The 18,379-nt window shown below is 39.1% G+C and overlaps 1 protein-coding gene across 9 annotated transcripts in view; it reads left to right on the top strand.

The window, feature by feature from the left end:
• Window positions 1–3,234: 3,234 nt before the first annotated feature.
• The window catches only part of FOXP2 (forkhead box P2), a 261,057-nt gene continuing 245,912 nt past the window's right edge, over window positions 3,235–18,379 (top strand). For 5 of the 9 annotated variants that reach the window (XM_085653166.1, XM_085653165.1, XM_085653163.1 and 2 more), the window contains exons 1-2: window positions 3,949–4,078; window positions 14,474–14,651. In XM_085653166.1, the coding sequence (XP_085509292.1) occupies window positions 14,484–14,651 (168 nt within the window). In that variant the 5' untranslated portion in view covers window positions 3,949–4,078; window positions 14,474–14,483. Of the gene's footprint in view, window positions 3,292–3,791; window positions 4,079–5,039; window positions 5,154–5,500; window positions 5,604–14,473; window positions 14,652–18,379 lie in introns of those variants that run through there. The other 4 variants (XM_085653162.1, XM_085653168.1, XM_085653161.1 and 1 more) reach the window with 4 other exon arrangements.

Below are 18,379 nucleotides of genomic sequence, written 5' to 3'. Positions count from 1 at the left end.
TGTTATGAATTTAAGTTTTCTTTGGGGATTTTAGAAAATATTGATGGCATTCCACAAATACTTGATAGTCTTTTGGAGTTAAAAAATAGCGAGGCCCTACTAGTTCATTTTGTGCTGGATACTTAAATGATGCTCGATGCACAGGTGTGTGCCTATTATTTGAAATATTAGGTTTTCCCCTAAATTCATTACTAACCTAGCAGGGATTTTTGGGATATATTCTCTACTCATTAAATTTCCACCTACATTACACTACAGAAAAATACCCATATTAATTTCTGTACAATAGATGATATGTTCAGGGGTGTTAACTCCTTGACTCAAGTGAACCATACAAAGAGTTCGTTCAGTTTCTCTGTCTTTTCTGCACCCCCCTCCCCCCATACAAACCACCATGCCCCCCACATAGTTCCTAAATCCACGTTGGAGGTTTTCATAAAATACATTCTGCTTCTGGTAGATCAAGAGCAAGGTAAACTGTATGTTGTCACGTGCACGTTGCATTATGGGCCACTGTTTGACAGGTGAATTCACTAGCATTCAGTCGCATCATGCTAAACATGTACGCCAAAAGGGAAATATTAATATGTACAAGTGTTAATGTAACAGGGCATGTTCGGTGGTAAAAAAGTGGACTGTGCCACAATGTTTGACAGACTTTTGTGCTGCAAACCCCCAGTTTTTGAATCTGTGCTGTTGTGCAAAACATAAGCAAGAAAAGGAATTGGCACCTAAAGAAATCTATAAATGCAGGACTACGTTTGTTACTAAATAAACACTAACTGGATGTCACGTCTAAAACTTGAAGCACTGCTCTACGCAGCAGGGGGCCACTGTCAGCTGTTTATCTGTACCACACAAAGCGAACAGGAATATAGATCGAATGCTAGGTAGGTCACTGTCACAGCAGGACACGGTACCCCTTTGTCCCCACTTTGAATAAACGTAATTAGAGGTAGATCTGAAAACAACCACCAAATACGATTACTGTGGTGTGTAATCAAATAATATAACGCCTCATCTAGCATAGCCACAGTTTATTTTTGTAATACTGGGATGTTAAAAATAAAACACTAACAAACAGGTCTGTAACACTATAAATATATTTACCACGCAATGTATTCATTGATTACGTGTATACATTTTTTTATGTATTCTGTTTATAAGTTTTAATTATAGAGCTGGATAATGTTGCTTATTTTGTGACATTTTGTTTTTTTATGAATGCCAAATAAACCCTGTTATAAATTATTGAAGCCTAACCTGAAGGTTAATGCCAATTTAACCAGCCAAACTTGACGTCCCTGTAATGTAGCCTTGTGGAAGAGGCACCTATCGCTTGAAAGCTGTGTGAAACTGTTGCCTACAGAGATGGGTTCTTGACATTGTCTGCCAGCCCCAGGCTGTCCGCTTTGTGTCTGCTTTAATTGAAAATTAATAGTTAGGGGGTTGCTATGGAAATGATACCATTGCTTGCAGACAGCAAGCCCAGTCTTTTGCAAAGAGACACTAGTGGTATTGTTTGTCCTTGTTGACCTTGGAAGTTCAAAAGCCTGGAGGAGGAAAGGAGATGCAAATATTTTACTTAAAAAACATCATTTACATATTTATAACATTTTTGAGTGTCAGGAGAATATTTTTTTTTACTTTTATATTTTGAAATGAGGCAGTGTGTTGAAATTCTGTGCTAATTGCCTTTACACTGTTATACGGGCTGATAAGACAACAGTGGGGAAGAGCAGGTTATGTTAGCATTTTAGTGAAAATAAACAGATTTGTGATAAAATGTTGTTTGACTGGTGTGCCTATGGGGAATGCGATTATCTTTCCTTTAGAGAACACCATAGCACTGCCATGTGTCGTTCTGTACACTACCACTGTATTTATGGGATTTGCTGCACTGCATTTCTGTGCACAGTTGGTCCAAATGCAAAGCTGTGCGCTGTAGGGACATTTTCAAACTTCAGTGCAAATCTGTTTATAGGCGTGACAAACACGAAATGCAGTGAGTGCAAACTTTTCGTATATTTGGGACAACTACCAAGCAATGTGATGAACCCTCCTCTGGAACCCTAAAACACTTAATAGATGCAAGTGAAACCTTAACAGAAGATGGCTGCCTGTTGTCAGATGATCTTGAGTGGCCGAGGATTATCTGTCACGCTGAACAAATGTGACACGTTTCATTGAATATATTATGCTCATTTACATAAGCAATGTGTTTGCAATATGCTTGTTTGCTTAAAGCAATGTCTCACGCGGCACATTTAGGCAGATTTGCTCTTGTTGAAATATTTACTGCATCATACTTTTTAATTCTTGGTCAGTTAAAAATGAATAGACAAAATGTTGTTGAGGCAACCAAGCTAGAAAGTGTTTTATTTTATTTTATTGGAGACATACTTTAGTCTATGGGGTCAAAGGTGAAATGTGAAAGTTGCTGCAATTACTTACCATAAATGTCTGAATTTAATGTTGTTAGGAGCGGCCGTTTCAAGTGCACCACCACCCCTTGGGTTTAGTATTTAAATATAATGCCAACAGATGTTACCCATTGACGTTCCTGCTAAAGCTGCAGCAAGGCAGGGTAAATCTGTGCCTGAGCAGGATCTGGTTTTTTTGTTTGTTCGCTTTTTTTGTGGCGCTGGTGCTTTCCTCGTGCAAGTTGGAGGTGTCAAGAGAATAAAGCCTGTCCACTCAAGCCAGTATTCAGCTGGAAGCTGTGATTTCAAGTAGTCTTTCTCCTGAGCCAGAGACCATAAAACTGAAAGAGAATCGCGCTAGCCCAGGGTGCAACTTTAAAAAAAAACAGAAAACCTTCTGGAAACCCTGGTGGGGAAAAAACGGCAAACAATCTGGTTTGCTGAATTCTGCTCTGGCAGTTTGGGGAGTGCTGGCTGTAGCCTTTACTGTGACCTGCAGAGGTTTGGACTTCCCCTCCTTTCATGCTGAAGCTGTCTATACAAACACTGCGCGGCTACCTGCAGCACCAAATCCTAAAACTCCATGTGGTGTTGTGAGCTGGCAGCAGATGGACTTTCGTTTGCATCTGCTGTGTACAGGCTTGGCTTTGTACTCTTTTCCTGGGGGAGAGAAAGACTTTCTTCGTCGCTAGTTCATTCCTGTTCGTATGAAGCAGCTCAGAAAACATCTGTGGCAGGCAGCAAAATTGACAAAGGATTGACTAACACCATTAGCTGAACACTTTCCATCTCATTGCAACTATGCATTGTTTACTTTACTGTCTGAATATGCTGGCAGAAAGGCTGGAGCACAGTGATTTCAATTAAGGTTAGTAATTGATGCTGTCTTGCTTCAAAAGATGTAACTTGATTAACATGTGCCTGGACTAATTGCATGTGTGAAGTGGTTTTTGTTGAGGCTTGAAGATTATACCTTGCCCTGGATTGTCGGGTGTTGTGGGTGCTAAATGCGTTCTTGTTTGCGTGTTCTTGAAAAAGACTTCCATTGGGCTGTAAACTGCAGAGCTTCGGAGTTTTACCAACAGTATAGTGTATAATGAGAAGCTGTCTTAATAGGGGGGGGGGGGAAGAAACGGTCTTAACAACAGGCTAAGAAGCTCCCTGAGAACTCCAGAGACTAAAACTGTGTCGGGTGCCTTTTTTTATGATAAAAATAGAGACATGCATAAACAGGGCAATTGAAGTTGCCCTTGCTTTAGGGGGACTATGGTAAGCACGCTGGTTCAGTCTTGAACCTTTGCCACCCCTCACGCTGCTCACCAAAGACATGCCTCAGTGATTAAACGCTGATTTTGTGTGCGATTGTCCGCAGACGCCCAGCAATCAGAGCTGCTCGGTTTGTTTTAATTAACCGCGCAGAATGCCACCAGGCAGCAGCAGGGACGCGGCCGGGCAGGGGCGCACTCGCAGTAGTGTAAACACTGCTGTAAATAGTTGCCTGGCGGTGCCTCAGACTCGCAGCTAGCTGCGGAGTTTTCCCTCTTTTACACATTTTCCTGCCTCTGGAGTCGCTGAGGCTTCCGACTTCCTCGCCTCGGTTGCGAACTCCCATGAACCGGAAAGTGGGAAGCTGTTTTGTCTGAGGAAAGGAGGAGGTAGGTAAAACTTTTTTTCGTGGGGTTGAAAAGCATGTGAGTAAGTTTAGAGCGCCGGGGCTGCTGCTGTCAGTGGCGTGCAGGCAGAGTCGGCGCTCGCTGGCCCTTTCTGGTCAGGAAAGCAGCCCATTGAAACGAAGAGAGGGGCGCATTGTGTCTGTTTGCGCGCAGGGAAGCCGGGGACCCAGAGCTGGGCCGCTTTTGATCTCCCGGTAATGCAATGGAGATTTAAGCTGCCATCACCATTAGAGACTCGAAATAAAAAAAGGCCTCGTTAGTATTTAAAATCGGCGAGAGCTCCTGTTGTCCGAGGGTGCTGCTTTCATGGTTTAATAAAAAGCATGTCATCGCCGCTTTAGGAAGTGCCCCCCGTGCGAGCCGGGCGCAAGTTGTTGAAAAGGGAGTTTGACCACGCGTTCTGCAGCTCTCGGCGCCGCGCTGGGTGGGAGCAGATGTTTATTTTGTGCTGAAGGGGGAAAGTCTTTTGGCTAAGCTTGTACAAACATGAAAGGAGTCAGGGCTCAGAGAGGATTGTTGCTGCCCAATGTGCATGTGGCTCAAAAACACCAGGAAGGAAGGGCATTGTCAACCTGTGTTTGCAAAGAAATATATATTAAAAAAAGGACAAAACCGTAATGGGCTGAAAAGCCACGCTTTGGAAAATGTCATTATATTTCATCAGCTCGGTGCAATGGTTTAATTCTGCGGGGCTGGGAGAAAGGTGCTTTGCCCGGGCTATAAATTACCATGCCTGTACTTTTCATTCTATCTGCTTCAGAAAGCAGCCCCAGAGCCTGGGCTCCTATTGGGCCCGTCCTAGGGCTACAGTAATTGCCTGATGACAACTGAAAATGATAGAATAATTGTCAAGAGAGACATTTTTAATGGGCAAGGTGATTTAAGTATGCATGAACAAGCTACGAGGGGAGAAGAGCTTGTTTATGATGCAAGCCAGTATAAACACAGTCGGGGCGATGACACACAGAGCTGTACTTTCCTCAGTGACATGAGCAGGATCTCACCGCAAACACCAACAGATTCCTCCTCCGAACAGTTTGCCTCTCTTCACCCACAGGTAACAAACCTTTAATTCCTTTCGTGCCTTGTCATTTCTTCGCCCCCCCTAACCCCCCCCCCCCCCCCACACCCAGCACGTGCAAAGTCGTAGTCTGAGGCGCGCGTGCTCGTTTTGCTGTAAATATTCCTTAAGCATGCCTTCAATTGCTGCCCCTCTCACAGCTCGACGGTGCTCATTGCACGAGAGATAAATAACCGTGGCACGCGCAGGTGTCTCGTGGCTTTGCGTCGTGCATCCTTCCATTGGCATTGTGCATAATGACTTGCGAGGTGACCATGCATTACGGGAAGATTGTCCTCAACATGACTTAACGCCTGTGCACACAGCAGAGCTCGCAGCGAGGCAGGTTTGCAAACAAGCTTAACTTGCAGCCGGTGCAGGGCGGTGAGTACACAAGCTGCGAGGCTCCAGGAGGCGAGCATAGCATGTGCTGCCAAGTTCGCACAGGTAAAGTCCACTCGTGTTTACTCCAGGCAAGCATGCATGGGTCTGTTGTGCTGCTAGTTTACGTGCATGCTTAGAACTCCAAAGGGCAGCGTTTTAAAGAGGTCTAAAGCTGAATGCATTGAGACGCTCACACTGTTTGATAAAGGCGAATTGATAAGTTGTTTACTTCATTATTCATGAGGGCGAGGAAGGCATGGCATTGTGCTATTGTGAGCACATTATTAACATTTCATAGGGATTTGTGCTGGAATGTGCAATGCTGCTTCTTCATAATTTAATACTCTTATGCATAATGAGGTTTGTGATTAGTTGATACAGAGAATTGGCTCAACTCCATCGCAGCAGCAGATAATTTTACATTGTTCTCTAGAGTCTAGAATCTAATAGGGTCTTTGGTGCAATAAAATTAAATGCTACATGCTTTAACTTTCAGCAGGCAAATCCCCTTGGCAATCTCAGCTTTTTTAATTTCGCCTTTTGTTTCTTCCAAAACAAGGGCATTTGATAAATAGCTCCAAGAACATATATTTATCTTGCTCTTGTAGTTCGTGTGTACAAGAACAATTAACACCCTTCATTAGCAGAATTGGCTATTTGTTTTAAAGTTTAACCAATCACTTTGAAATGCTAATTGTGATGTAATTTAATTGCGAGCCCTGTAATGATGATGCTGCTATTATCGACGTAAATGATGCAGTTAAGCAGCGGCATCTCATTTGCATATGCTTAAAGCTGCTTAGAGCAAGTTGAATCGGGCTGTTTCAGTATCACTTTTCTTTAATTTTCCACCTCTGTTCACACCAGCCCTTTGGTTTGTTTCTAAAGCTGTGCTCCCCTATTGATCAGCACTTTCATCTCTATTTTAATGACAAAGAGGCATCCACTGGCAACGGAGCTGTGCAAGCGGAAGCCATATAATTGCCTCCACCGCACATGCCCACTGCGAAAGGCTGCCTAGCGAGCACGAGCGTGGATCTGCGTGGATTGTCGCGAGGTCTTCACGTTGATTGTCCACGTACAGAAACAATTAACCAAGCTCGGTTGCACTAGCTTGCAGCTGATTTTTATTTAACTTTAAAATAAAATGGAAGTTCAAGTGGGCGATCGTTGGGCTGACTCCAAAAAAAGCATGTCGAGATATACTTGCAAAAAAAAAAAACTTTTCCGCCAACTTTTTGCCAGAGTGTGCGGTTTTAACAGAATAAAAGACAAGCCGCTTTTGTGATTGAACCCAATGCAATCTCGAGCGGTTATCTGTTTCCATCGAGGGTTTCAGACTTGGTTAATTTTCTTTTGGAAAGATTATTTTTCTTCTGACCAATTTCTCCTGTTATGCCCTAATTGGCTACATAAATCTTGTCTGGTATGAATGAGAAATGTTTCTGTGTTGTCAAGTGTAATCTTCACCCTTATTTACCAATTCATTAAGATCTATTGATGCAGGACTGGTGAGAGGGAATGACAACATAAATCAGCCTTCCAACATAATGACCCTAATCAGCGAGAAATAACTGGAAACGTCACGATGAGCTATGTCTCTGTGTTACTTCGGCAGCATTCTGAGCCCAGCAAGCTTGGTGCCTGCTTCCATCATTAACTTTGCATCCGCACACCTTTCTCTCAAGAAGTTACCCTGCCTCTTCTTAGCTTTATGAAGTCTCTTCTTGCAGAGTCAACTGTAAGTCCTCAACAACCGAGTAGTGCTACTAGAATGGAAGCCAATTAAAGCCGAACACTCACAGCCTAGTAGAGTGAAGTGTTTCCTTAAATAGGTTTGCTTATGAGCAAGCAAGTGCTACACTAAATACTACAGGTCACTGCCTTACAGGGCAAGAGGTTTTGCATTTTACCACAGAAGAGCTGAGTGTGCTGTGTGCGTTGTGATAGGTGTGCTCTGGAGAGGAAGAGAGAATGCTTTCTAAGAAGGAATGTTTGGAGATATGAAAGTATAATTGGAGCTTGGAGAGAGACTAGGGTCCCAGGCTCAGAGAAAGACACTGAAACTACACCTTGTTCGCAGATCTGAACTGGTTGAGCTATTAAGAATCCTCTTTTCAACATCTAGTCAGGAAACACTATAGGTGCCCGTTGTATGAAAAGATGTTACATCCAGTGGAGGAATGTGTGAGTCTTCTGAACTCCAAATTGCACGCATGCGCAATAAAGTTCTGCGCTTCATCTACAATTTTTATCACTCACAAAGCATATATGCTATTTAAAGCCAGAGACACTTTAATAATACATGTCTGCAAAATAACATTTCACTGTATATAGATCATATATTATATATAATATAGATTATATATTTCTACTACTGTTTCTGTAGAAGCCTAATAGAAATACCATACCTGTACTTGTGTGTCAGTCTCAGACAGCTGTATGCCCTGAATTATCACAGTGTACATGTAATGTTTACCTGAATTCAAGTCGCAGAACACACTTTGGGCAGTTAACCTTAAAATGGCCATTAGTCTGCCGAAAAAGAGATAAGGAATTGGAAGATACACAACTGTAATGTTTGTTTTCTTGCATTTGCAGTAGATATAATCTCACACATTAACCTTGTGTTAATTTAAAAGGAGCAACACAGATCTTTCTATATAGGGAAGCCTTTTCAAGGAGAGATTAGGTTAAATGAATCCACACTTTACAGAGTATGGAATAGTAATCTGTATACTGTTAATGCTAAAGAGCAAAGCACAACCAGGTGTAATTTTACTATGTTTGCATTTACGTTAACCGCAAAAATATGTAAATCCGAAATAAATATATATATATATATATATTTTGTTACACTATATCATGTCATTGATCCCTTCTCGTGCATTGCCTTAAACTAGAGATGCATAGGCAAACATTACACTTACAGTGTTCAGTTCTCACCCTCTAGGCGCACCTGTTAATACTGTACACTGTTCCTAGTCTGAAGAACCATTTATTCCAATTTGAACACCATGTGCAGTCAATCTGATGCTTCAGCGGTTAAATATATTTGTTGTGTAGTTAGGTGTAGGATTATCTTAGTGTAAATACTGTCAACTGATATATGTGTTAGTGAAGTCTTATATCTGCTGATTTATAAGTCAATGGGTGTAATGTAATGAATTGCTGTACATATAAACTTTTTAAACATTGACGTCAATGAGTTGCATAACATGTAGAGGTAAAGAAGATATCCAGAGTATGTCCAATTTTGTAAACCACGTACTTGGTGTACCATGCTCATAAATACATTTATGGTGGTGCATACTTTATACATTGACCTAGAAATATAAGATGCACTGGAATGTGTACTAAACTAGTTAGTCATTTTCCTGTAATGTGTAACCAACCCATGGCCTTATAATATGTTTTCCTTTATTTACATTCATAGAGTAATATCTGTCTTTCTAAATATGTCTGCAAATGAATCCTCTGTGAACAAATGAAACTTTATGTAAAATACAGTTACACCTCGTATGCATTATTGAAAAAGACATTCCGGCTTCACAAGAGCATTTAAAGCAGAATATTTGTTGTAACCTTTTCAGCTAAGCATTCATGTCTGTTACTGTGATTTAGTTTAATTGTATGTGTTGATCTTGCTTGCTTTACTAATGTCCATTGTGATTTGTGTCAGTTATGAGAATATCAAATCAACTTTGTATTCTTCTTTGCACCTTGTTTGTGGTGAAAATGAGCATTAAATAAATGTGACATTATCAAATCTCTTTTTATACTCATTTTTCTTTATCTTGAAGATTGCATGTTCTGATCATTGTTATGAGCGCGTACTAAAATGTTGGTCATAAACAAGTACATTTTTTCGATATCAGTTAAATATTCCTAATAGTGCTACAGATGTTCAGAATTTGTGCATACATTCTATTTTAAAGCATTTGGGTCTGATGGCATTGTTGAGATGGGAGCTGGTATTGCATGACATCTAGTTGCATTTAATCCACTTACATTGCAAGGAGTTGTCATAGGTGTGTATTTAGGGAGGGGTTGGCGTAATCATCACCTGTTCCCACAGTTATAGTTCAGGCAATTGCTGAGTGTCAATTTTGCAGCAGTGTATTGTACCTTCTTGTGATTAATGAAATCACCAATTTCTTGAGAGGGAGTTAGTTTGAAGAAAACAAATCTGTGTTTCCCCATATCACAACTCACAGTTTCTATTGCATCATAGTACTTTGCGAGTATCGAATAATCAATAGATTTACTTTCATCAGAAAGTTCCATTGATATGGAGGTGGTGAAATCTGTGTAAGAAAAGAACAAAGGCTTTGCATACCTCTACACATTGCCCTTGGTCGTCCACCGAGTTACCTTTCATTGCCTTCCTTCTTCAGAAGAAACTTTCTTTATAAATGTATAGTGGAATAACAGTGTAACAGAATAACAGCCTTTGCTAGTGCAATATGTTTGCGTTGCTTCATTCTTGTAGGAGACACATAATTCTTTTGGAGGGAAAAACATGAGACAAGCAGGTTTACCATTCATGATTAAGGAGGCCTAATTGGGTTATGTGACTTTACTCTGCTATTTGTACACGTGAAAGGCCACAACTTCATGCAAAATAAACACAAAAGCACCGCTGTAAGTATAATTGTAAGCCATATGCTAATTTATATAATAAGTGGTTGTGCACACTTTATTCGAGAATATGGCTGCCCGAAGGAGCATGAATTGCTGGGTGTGTTTAATGCTGGATTATAGCAATTTGAAACATGTCAAACACATGGCTAACGCCTCATGCTTCACTCATTCTTGCGTAAACCTGCATAGCCACCATCCATTATACCCTTGGTAACAACACAGTTCTGCAAGTAAATATTGTTACACTAAGTAACCTTTCAATTCAAGTTGTTTAGGGAGAGAAAATGCAATCTTGTGCAGTCAACTCCAGTGTCAGTTTAATGTTTCAAAAGGGAAGTGGTGTAGAGAATAAGTATCTGTAACGCGTAGTGACTTTTTGAGAAATCGAATAGTTTTTCTTCAACCTTTTTTCAGTGTTTCCCCTGACTTAGTTTTGTTTTCTGCATCCTTAAGTTTAGTAGTAGAGCTCTTATTAAGAAATTGAGAATTGCAATTTATATCCAAATTAATTATTCTTTATTCTGTGATGTTATCAGAAATGTATATTTTGACAGTTATCTTACCATGGGGGACGTTTGCATCAGTAGAAAGCATGGTCATATTTTTTTTTACTGCTGCGGGAGAGTAGGGCTGTATAGCAGTACCACCTTTGATCCACAAATTTGCCCTCTGGGAACAATGAAATAATGTTTTAACACCAAGTATTGTTCATACTTCTATAGACACAACATAAATTTGTTCAGTATTAGATTCGAAATTCATCCCAGAGGCACAGAAATATTAAACATTAGCACAAAATCTTGATGTAATAATCAGAGGTATCACATACATTTATGTCACTGCTGGGCATTTACATTATGCGCATGCACACATGCACACTCAGACATATACACATACACACACATAAACATAGATGATCTTACTCTAATTTTACCTGAACATCTAAAGACAGAAATATGATGGGAATTGCTTTTAGTATATTATAACGACATAAGCTGTACACATTTTTTCATGTTGTCTTTTATATCTCTGATCCGTTTCTGCTCCTTGGTCATCTAGCAATACTGAAGAGACAGCGCTAAAGCAAATGTAGTTATTATAAGTTTAGGAAATCCTTACCTAAACCTATTGCACAAGCACTGTGTGTGTGTGTTCTTATGGGGAGAGAGTATGAATGAGAGTGTGAGAGACCCAGAGGAGAGAGCAAGAGAATTAAAGGAAAAAAGTGTGGGAGATTGAAAACTTTCATCACTGTAGATCAAACACTTAAATGCGCTCCATAAAAATATTTCTGCCCATTGCGAAACTTGTATGAACTTCTACTGGGAAGGTTGCCACAATATGCCTAATGTCTTGTATCATACTGAACAGCAACACTACACAATGGTATTCGATTTTTGCACACCCCTTAGTTTTCTGCCAATCAGAGCAATACAGATAGGTGTGAATTTTCCTAATGAACTAAAACATGGATTAGGAAACCCATGGAAGTATGTAGAATGGCGTGAGGGTGAACTTATTTTCTTTTTCTTCTTTGCACCTTACCCATAATAGACACCTTTTGTCATCATGCACATTGTGGCTAACCTATTATGTACCTAATTAGTTTACATTTCTTTAGCATCTGATTTGTACCTGTTTTGTATTGACAATCCGGTATGGTAAGGTGTTTACTGTGGTGCTGCTTTAAGTTCCTGTATGACCGCTGTTTCTAGAGTAGAACCTTTATGCTACTCACAACTATTTACACCAACTTGGTTTATATATTACTCTTTAATACAGCCACACATCCATGAGTTAAGCTAATAGTTGTAAAGGATTGCTGCACACAATAATTTATACAGTTGAATTTAACATGCTCATATCAAGATATCTGAGCACTTTACAAGTGTTTGTGTTCCACAAGGCCTGAAAGGCTCTGGATGATAATACCTTCCCTCATCTAGCCTGGCAGAAGCCTAAAAATGCCAGTCTGTCTATGATGGCCTGTACTTGATCATCATGGGGAATTCATGTTCAATAGAATGATTCCATCATAGTTAACAAAGGTCATATACATTTGAAGACACAATATATATAACGCTTGCATTGTAAACAGTGTGATTCTTTGCCTTTCATTCTGAAGGAATTTAAATTTTATACTTCTGATGCCCAAGTAAATACACTGCTGCCTTCAAAATTCTGGTATATTTATTGTATTTAATTTCCTATATTTTTGCTTTGTGAAATTTGAATATGGGAATATTTTCAAATGTGGTGTCTTCTTGCCGAGTTGTATTGGAATTACATTAGAATTTTCATATGTCTAGTATGGGCAATCAAGCTCTTTTCACTGAATATTTTACACATTCTACATGCAAAATTTATGCCTAATTTGAATACTTATTAGCTGCGTAATCTCTGAAAAGGGCTAGCTTCATTTTCATCTCAGAAAATTCATCATCACATTGACGTGCTTTTTGATATTACCAGGACGGTTTACTTCTACTTAATCCTGGTCCAGAATCTATTTACCATATTTTTGGGCAGTTGCCACTGTACGTGCTAACTTTGGCTCCTTCATTTATATGCACCTTAGTAACCCAGTAACCCTTGCCCAGTGCCATTACAATTTAGGACGATAACCTTATTACTTTTATGTCTGCGTCCTACTTATGGAAAATCTATTCTAAATGTTTGTGTTTTATTTTTGTTTAGTGTTTTCAAAATGTTCCATTTCAGGATTATGGCAAGTTCTCGTGTTTCACGTGGAAGGTTTATTGAATGGCATTGTTAAGACAAAAACAGCTTCAGTTATAAAGGCAGAATTCTTTTCATTGATTTGAAATTTGGATTGGCATGCCATGGGGTGTAAAATTCTCAATTGGCGACTATTATTGCCCACAACATTTGACATGAACAGATTGCTTTTTGTGTTTGAGCATACCCTCTCATAAATGAATCTAGGAAAAGTGTTGAACTTAAGAAACATGAATTGCCAAAAGGCATTTGTAGGCTGTATAGACAGGCCAATGGTATTGCATGGATGAGACTTACTCTTATCTCAACAGTCTGTCTTTTACAGTCCTATGAAGCGAATCAGTTGGCTACCACAGTTTTATAAGGCACAGTGTTATTTTCTTGTATTCTCGTGAAATAGTCTTGAGCATACAATCTTATACATACCTTAAAGGCTTAAACCCTATTGCCATATGGCAAGACAGTTGGTCTAGTTCAGAACAGAATGCGACCTCTGTATAATATTAATGGAAAATGTACAGAGACATTCTGGTTTGGTAAAGGCAAGGCGCCTCTTTATTTTCTGTGCGGGTTTGCACTGATCCTGGCTGGACATTTCATTTCTATCCAGAAAGTAGAGTATATGTATGCAGTGAAAATAATAAAACATTTATTACAGGAGAGAAGCTAATATGCATAATTTATGCTGTTTTTAGCACAATCATTAGTGATATTTTTGATAGATTTTATTTCTAGCTTTCATATCTAATACATGCCATGAAAATTAATTTTATATCTTTCATTTATTTGCCTATGTTAAAATGGAGTTTTAAGTCATCTTCAAGTGAACAGTTTGATTGCTTCTCATGCATAAGCTTAATTACTTTCCAGGAAGGACAGTATTAAATGTTTTAAATGTCAGAAAAATAAATGAATATCAGTTGTTTGATTAAAAATAGGCAATATCTGACGTGTTGCGAGCAGCAGCGTTTTCTTAACATGCCTTGCAGGCACATTTTATTTAGCCAGAAAAGGGAAAGCCCATTATTCTATTTATCATTGGTGGGTGCCATATGATTTGTAACACCCGCACAAAATTTTAATTTTGTGTGATTAGCTGTGCATCATTAAACAATAGCCCTGCACAAGACACGCTGTAAAATCTTGACAGAATCAAGATAGTGAATATTTTAAATGAGGCGGTATAGTCATCCGTGGTTGTCAAAGCCAGATAATAGGAAATATAGAGCGGGGTGTTGAGGGAGGCAATTGTCCCTTCGTTTAAAATGGTTTTATATGTAGACTTGAATTGCATCTGTTCATAAACGCGTCCGCTGCATGCCTGGCGTTAATGTAGCTTTGCAAAGAGTACTTACCGAAATCATAATTCCAACCGTAAGTATCCGGATGAACGCTGAGCGTGCATTATTACATTTGTTGGTAAATTACTCGCAGGCTTTTTCTCTGTGCTGAAAATGCAGGCTGTGTAATTGGCAGAGAGGGACCGCTTGTTAATGGGGAGTGTGAAGGTGTAATGCGTGTGTTAATTGATACTTCTTAATCACTTTTAGGTATTAAGCCATGATGCAGGAATCTGCCACAGAGACAATAAGCAACAGTTCAATGAATCAAAATGGAATGAGCACTCTAAGCAGCCAATTAGATGCAGGCAGCCGAGATGGGAGATCAAGTGGCGACGCGAGCAGTGAAGTAAGCACAGTGGAACTGCTGCATCTGCAACAACAGCAGGTAAGTTTTGTTGTGCCTCTTGCCAGCCTCTCGGAAACAGAAAAGCACCATTGCTCCGGGTTTTAGTCTCTCGCCGCGGGTGTAACTTTATTTAGTGACTGCACTTCTGAGAGTATTGTTTATTTGTTGTTGTTTTTGTACATTACGAAATGAGGGGCGAGTTGTTTGCTTACTAGCAAGAGCACTTTAACGTTGTTGTGCGGTTTACTCAGTGTATTTTTATGATGTTTGTGATAAAATAATGTTTGATGCACGTGCGTTTAAGAGCGAGCAGCTAATGTTTGGAGATGTCTGCTTCTACCGTATAACGCGTCGGTAGTGCGAGGTGTGATATCTCGGTGTCCACCAGAGGGCCCCCTTTGTTGCAGGATAGCTAGCCTGCATGTTTATTTGCAGTTCATTGTTCCAAAATATGAACTGTAAAAAAACAGAATAACCTCTCGTCTAGATAGATGCTCACTTGGCATGTGGTTAGAATAAACACCAAAGAAGTGATACTAATAATGACAATAGTACATTCGGAGCATTATTAACGATCATAATAACATTAATAACAATGCTTTTGTACAGAAAAAATTGATTTAAACTCCACTTGGTACTGGCAGCGTAGATCATTTCTGTTTTTCCAAAATGCAAACGTAGCATTGTACATGTTGTTCAAATAATAGGTAATGTCTAATCGATTAAAGCCCTGTTTAATTATAGCAGGTCTCCAGCGATTCCTGCTCACACTTTGCATGCCTGATGATAGTTAACTGATATTTGAAGATCGCGTAGAACTGAAGTTCTTACGCTTTTGTCTCAGGTACATTTGTTCTCTGTCTTTCCGAACACTATTCAGCATTTGACATGATTTAATCCTTGTATCAAAGTGCAATTAATAGGCAGGTTCCTGGCTTAGAGATATAAAAGTCATTGCATTGTGTGTATTGTTCAAAAACAATGCGATTGGCACATACTTCTCCACAGGGGATTTGGGGTGGTGCCTTAGTGTAAACAAAAATAATGTTTGAGGTTTATTTCTGCCTCGAAATAGACATCATGCACAGCTGCAGTTCAATCAAAAACTAAAGAAAAAACCCTGTGTAATGTAAGTGGGAAAAATGTGACAGTAAAATTGAGATTGCTGAATATTATTTTCAGTTATGTTTTGTATGAAATATAAGTACCATCTAAGAAAATATAAATGTAGTGCACGTATTCTCCAGTCACGTATAACTTCCCTCTATCCTAATGGGACAGGCATTTAAACTTGCACATGTTTGTGATGGTGACCACCTCTTTACCACCACTAAATACACATGAGCATATGGATGACCCAAAGACATCCTTAGTGACTTACATAACGGATAAACAGGTAACCCAAGCACAATTATCTCAAATCCATACATTCAATAATATCACACCATTTGCTTCTAGTTTGGAAATCCATAGCATTATTGTAAAAGTGATACAGATCGTATTACAATGTATTGTTAAAATGTTTAACGTCTGACACCATAGCAGAGTATACAAAAGCAATCAGGAAAACTAACGCTGAGTTTGAAGCACAATGATTGATATATTTCGTGGAAAGATGTAGATTGTGGCAATTTCTATGCATTCTGTTCTAGTCGGACAATCAAAAGGCAAATCTTATAAGGTAACTGTTAGACTGTCAAGACTGACCAATGTTGGGCACTACACATGGGTTCCTGCTTCAAAAGTTGGACAATTAATAATATTGAACCTTACTTGTTTTTGTGTAAGACATGTGCTAGTGAATTTTCTACACATTTACTTTTGATACATTTAAGTGATTGGTCGTGGGCACTCTTCTTAACATTTTAAAATAAGAAATATGTTGTGTTTTACAAATATAACAGTATTTAATTCATATATGACCTTTAAAATATACCACAGGATTCACCAGTCAGAATCTCAGTTGCAATTCATGTCTTGTGCAATGTTATTAGATTACTGCAGATCATTTGCGCTGATATCCCAACAGTGCTTGGACAATGGTTGGGTTTTTCAGGGTACGTGGCAACGTGTGCCCTCCTGCTGCTGCTGATGCTCACCCACATTTCTCTCAGATGTACTTGAAATGTATTGTCTGGAGGACACTTTGCACATGCTGTGTAAATAACACCTTTAGGAATGTTTAAAGGCACAGTTGACACAGAACGAGTCTTGAAGGCGTTCTCAAATGTACGAATCCCATTGGGTTGATTTGAGAGCACTTTCACAATACTAGGATGAATGTCCAAGTTTCAAATACCTTTCATCACGTGGAGAGGAATCACACAGTCTGAGCCTTCCACAAAGAATACATTTTGCCTACATTTGTAGAGTAAGAATCCTACAGCTCCTGCAGGCAGTTACGTTTTTAATAGGTTACGTGACATTTTGGAATTACATTTGGAGATCATCAGAATTGCTCAAATGCTGCTGCCTTGCAAAACTAAATCTTTAATGGGATTGTAGCATAGTGTATGCTTACACATATTTCACAAACATGAGAAAAGATATATCAGCAGCTATTTATAATATAATTTGATTTGGTGATTAGTGTTTTAAGTGCTATCACAATCAGTCATTTCACTATTCTGTAATCAATTCTGAAAATGACTCGTAGTAGCCATGCATACATTTATCAGGTGTGGATTTTAAATCCTAAAAACCTATTGTTTGCTAACTCCCCAGAATTTTTTTTTGACTTTTTCATTGCCTTTTCATATGATGCAACGTATTAACTAGGATTCCGGTCTTTTAATAAGTTTAGTACATGTTTAAGACTTTTTGTTCATCCTGAGTTTTAATCTGACTAAATCAGCGTTAAGCATTAGAATCAGCATTAAGTGGGAAAAGGGTAGTTCTGCTGTTGTTTTGATTAAATTCCATTGATCAAATTATTCCGCATTAGATGTAGAATTTTATTTTGATATTAGGTTGGAAGAATTAATTGTTTATGTCACTGAGGTCAAAGTCGTTGCTAAAATCTTGATTACTTTCACTGGATGGATTTGAGCTTGCATTTTCAGTCTTCATTAAGTCACTGCCACCAAGATAATCTTTTAGACTGTCTCATGTGATGCTGCAGCTTTGAAGGTGTCTTAGGTAATTGTGTCAAAAAACATTCCTTATGTGCTACTTTACTGTTAATGATCACATTAGGCCCTAATCCTTGTATGCATCTGTGATTCCTGAAAATAAGTCGCCGTTGGCCTGCATAGACATTTTTCTAGCGTTTAAGAATAATTGTAATACATAATTTTCATTTATGCAAAGAAGAATCGGAATTATTCTCCTCCTTTTATGCATCCTTTTTAGTTTGCACTGCTACATTCCTACAAGAGATATGTTTGATTGGCTGTGCTATATCTACATGCTTTTGGGATAAAGCCAAACTATAATCACCAGCTGTAAATGTTTATTTTTGACTCAGCGTCTACATTGTTGGCTCCAATAGCTAATTCAGTATACACCCAGAAGTGGCTACTAGCTCCCAAGTGGCACAAGGAAGGACTTGCACATAAAGGAAGATGCTACTGTGAGTTATCAAACATTAAAGGTTACAAAAATCAACTGCCATCATTCGAATTTTTAAGCTTCAGGTGATAGACACAGTTGAATGGGAAATGCTACATACCAGTCCCACAAGTTCAAACTTTCAGAGTAGGGCTCATTGTGCAATTTCCCTTTTAAGCACAACCACAGTTTCTGTGTATCATCAGTACACCTGTTTA

The sequence above is a fragment of the Triturus cristatus genome, chromosome 4_1 (genome assembly GCF_964204655.1).
Source record: "Triturus cristatus chromosome 4_1, aTriCri1.1, whole genome shotgun sequence".
NCBI classification, from domain to species: domain Eukaryota; kingdom Metazoa; phylum Chordata; class Amphibia; order Caudata; family Salamandridae; genus Triturus; species Triturus cristatus.
This window is presented reverse-complemented; position numbering and strand designations above follow the sequence as displayed.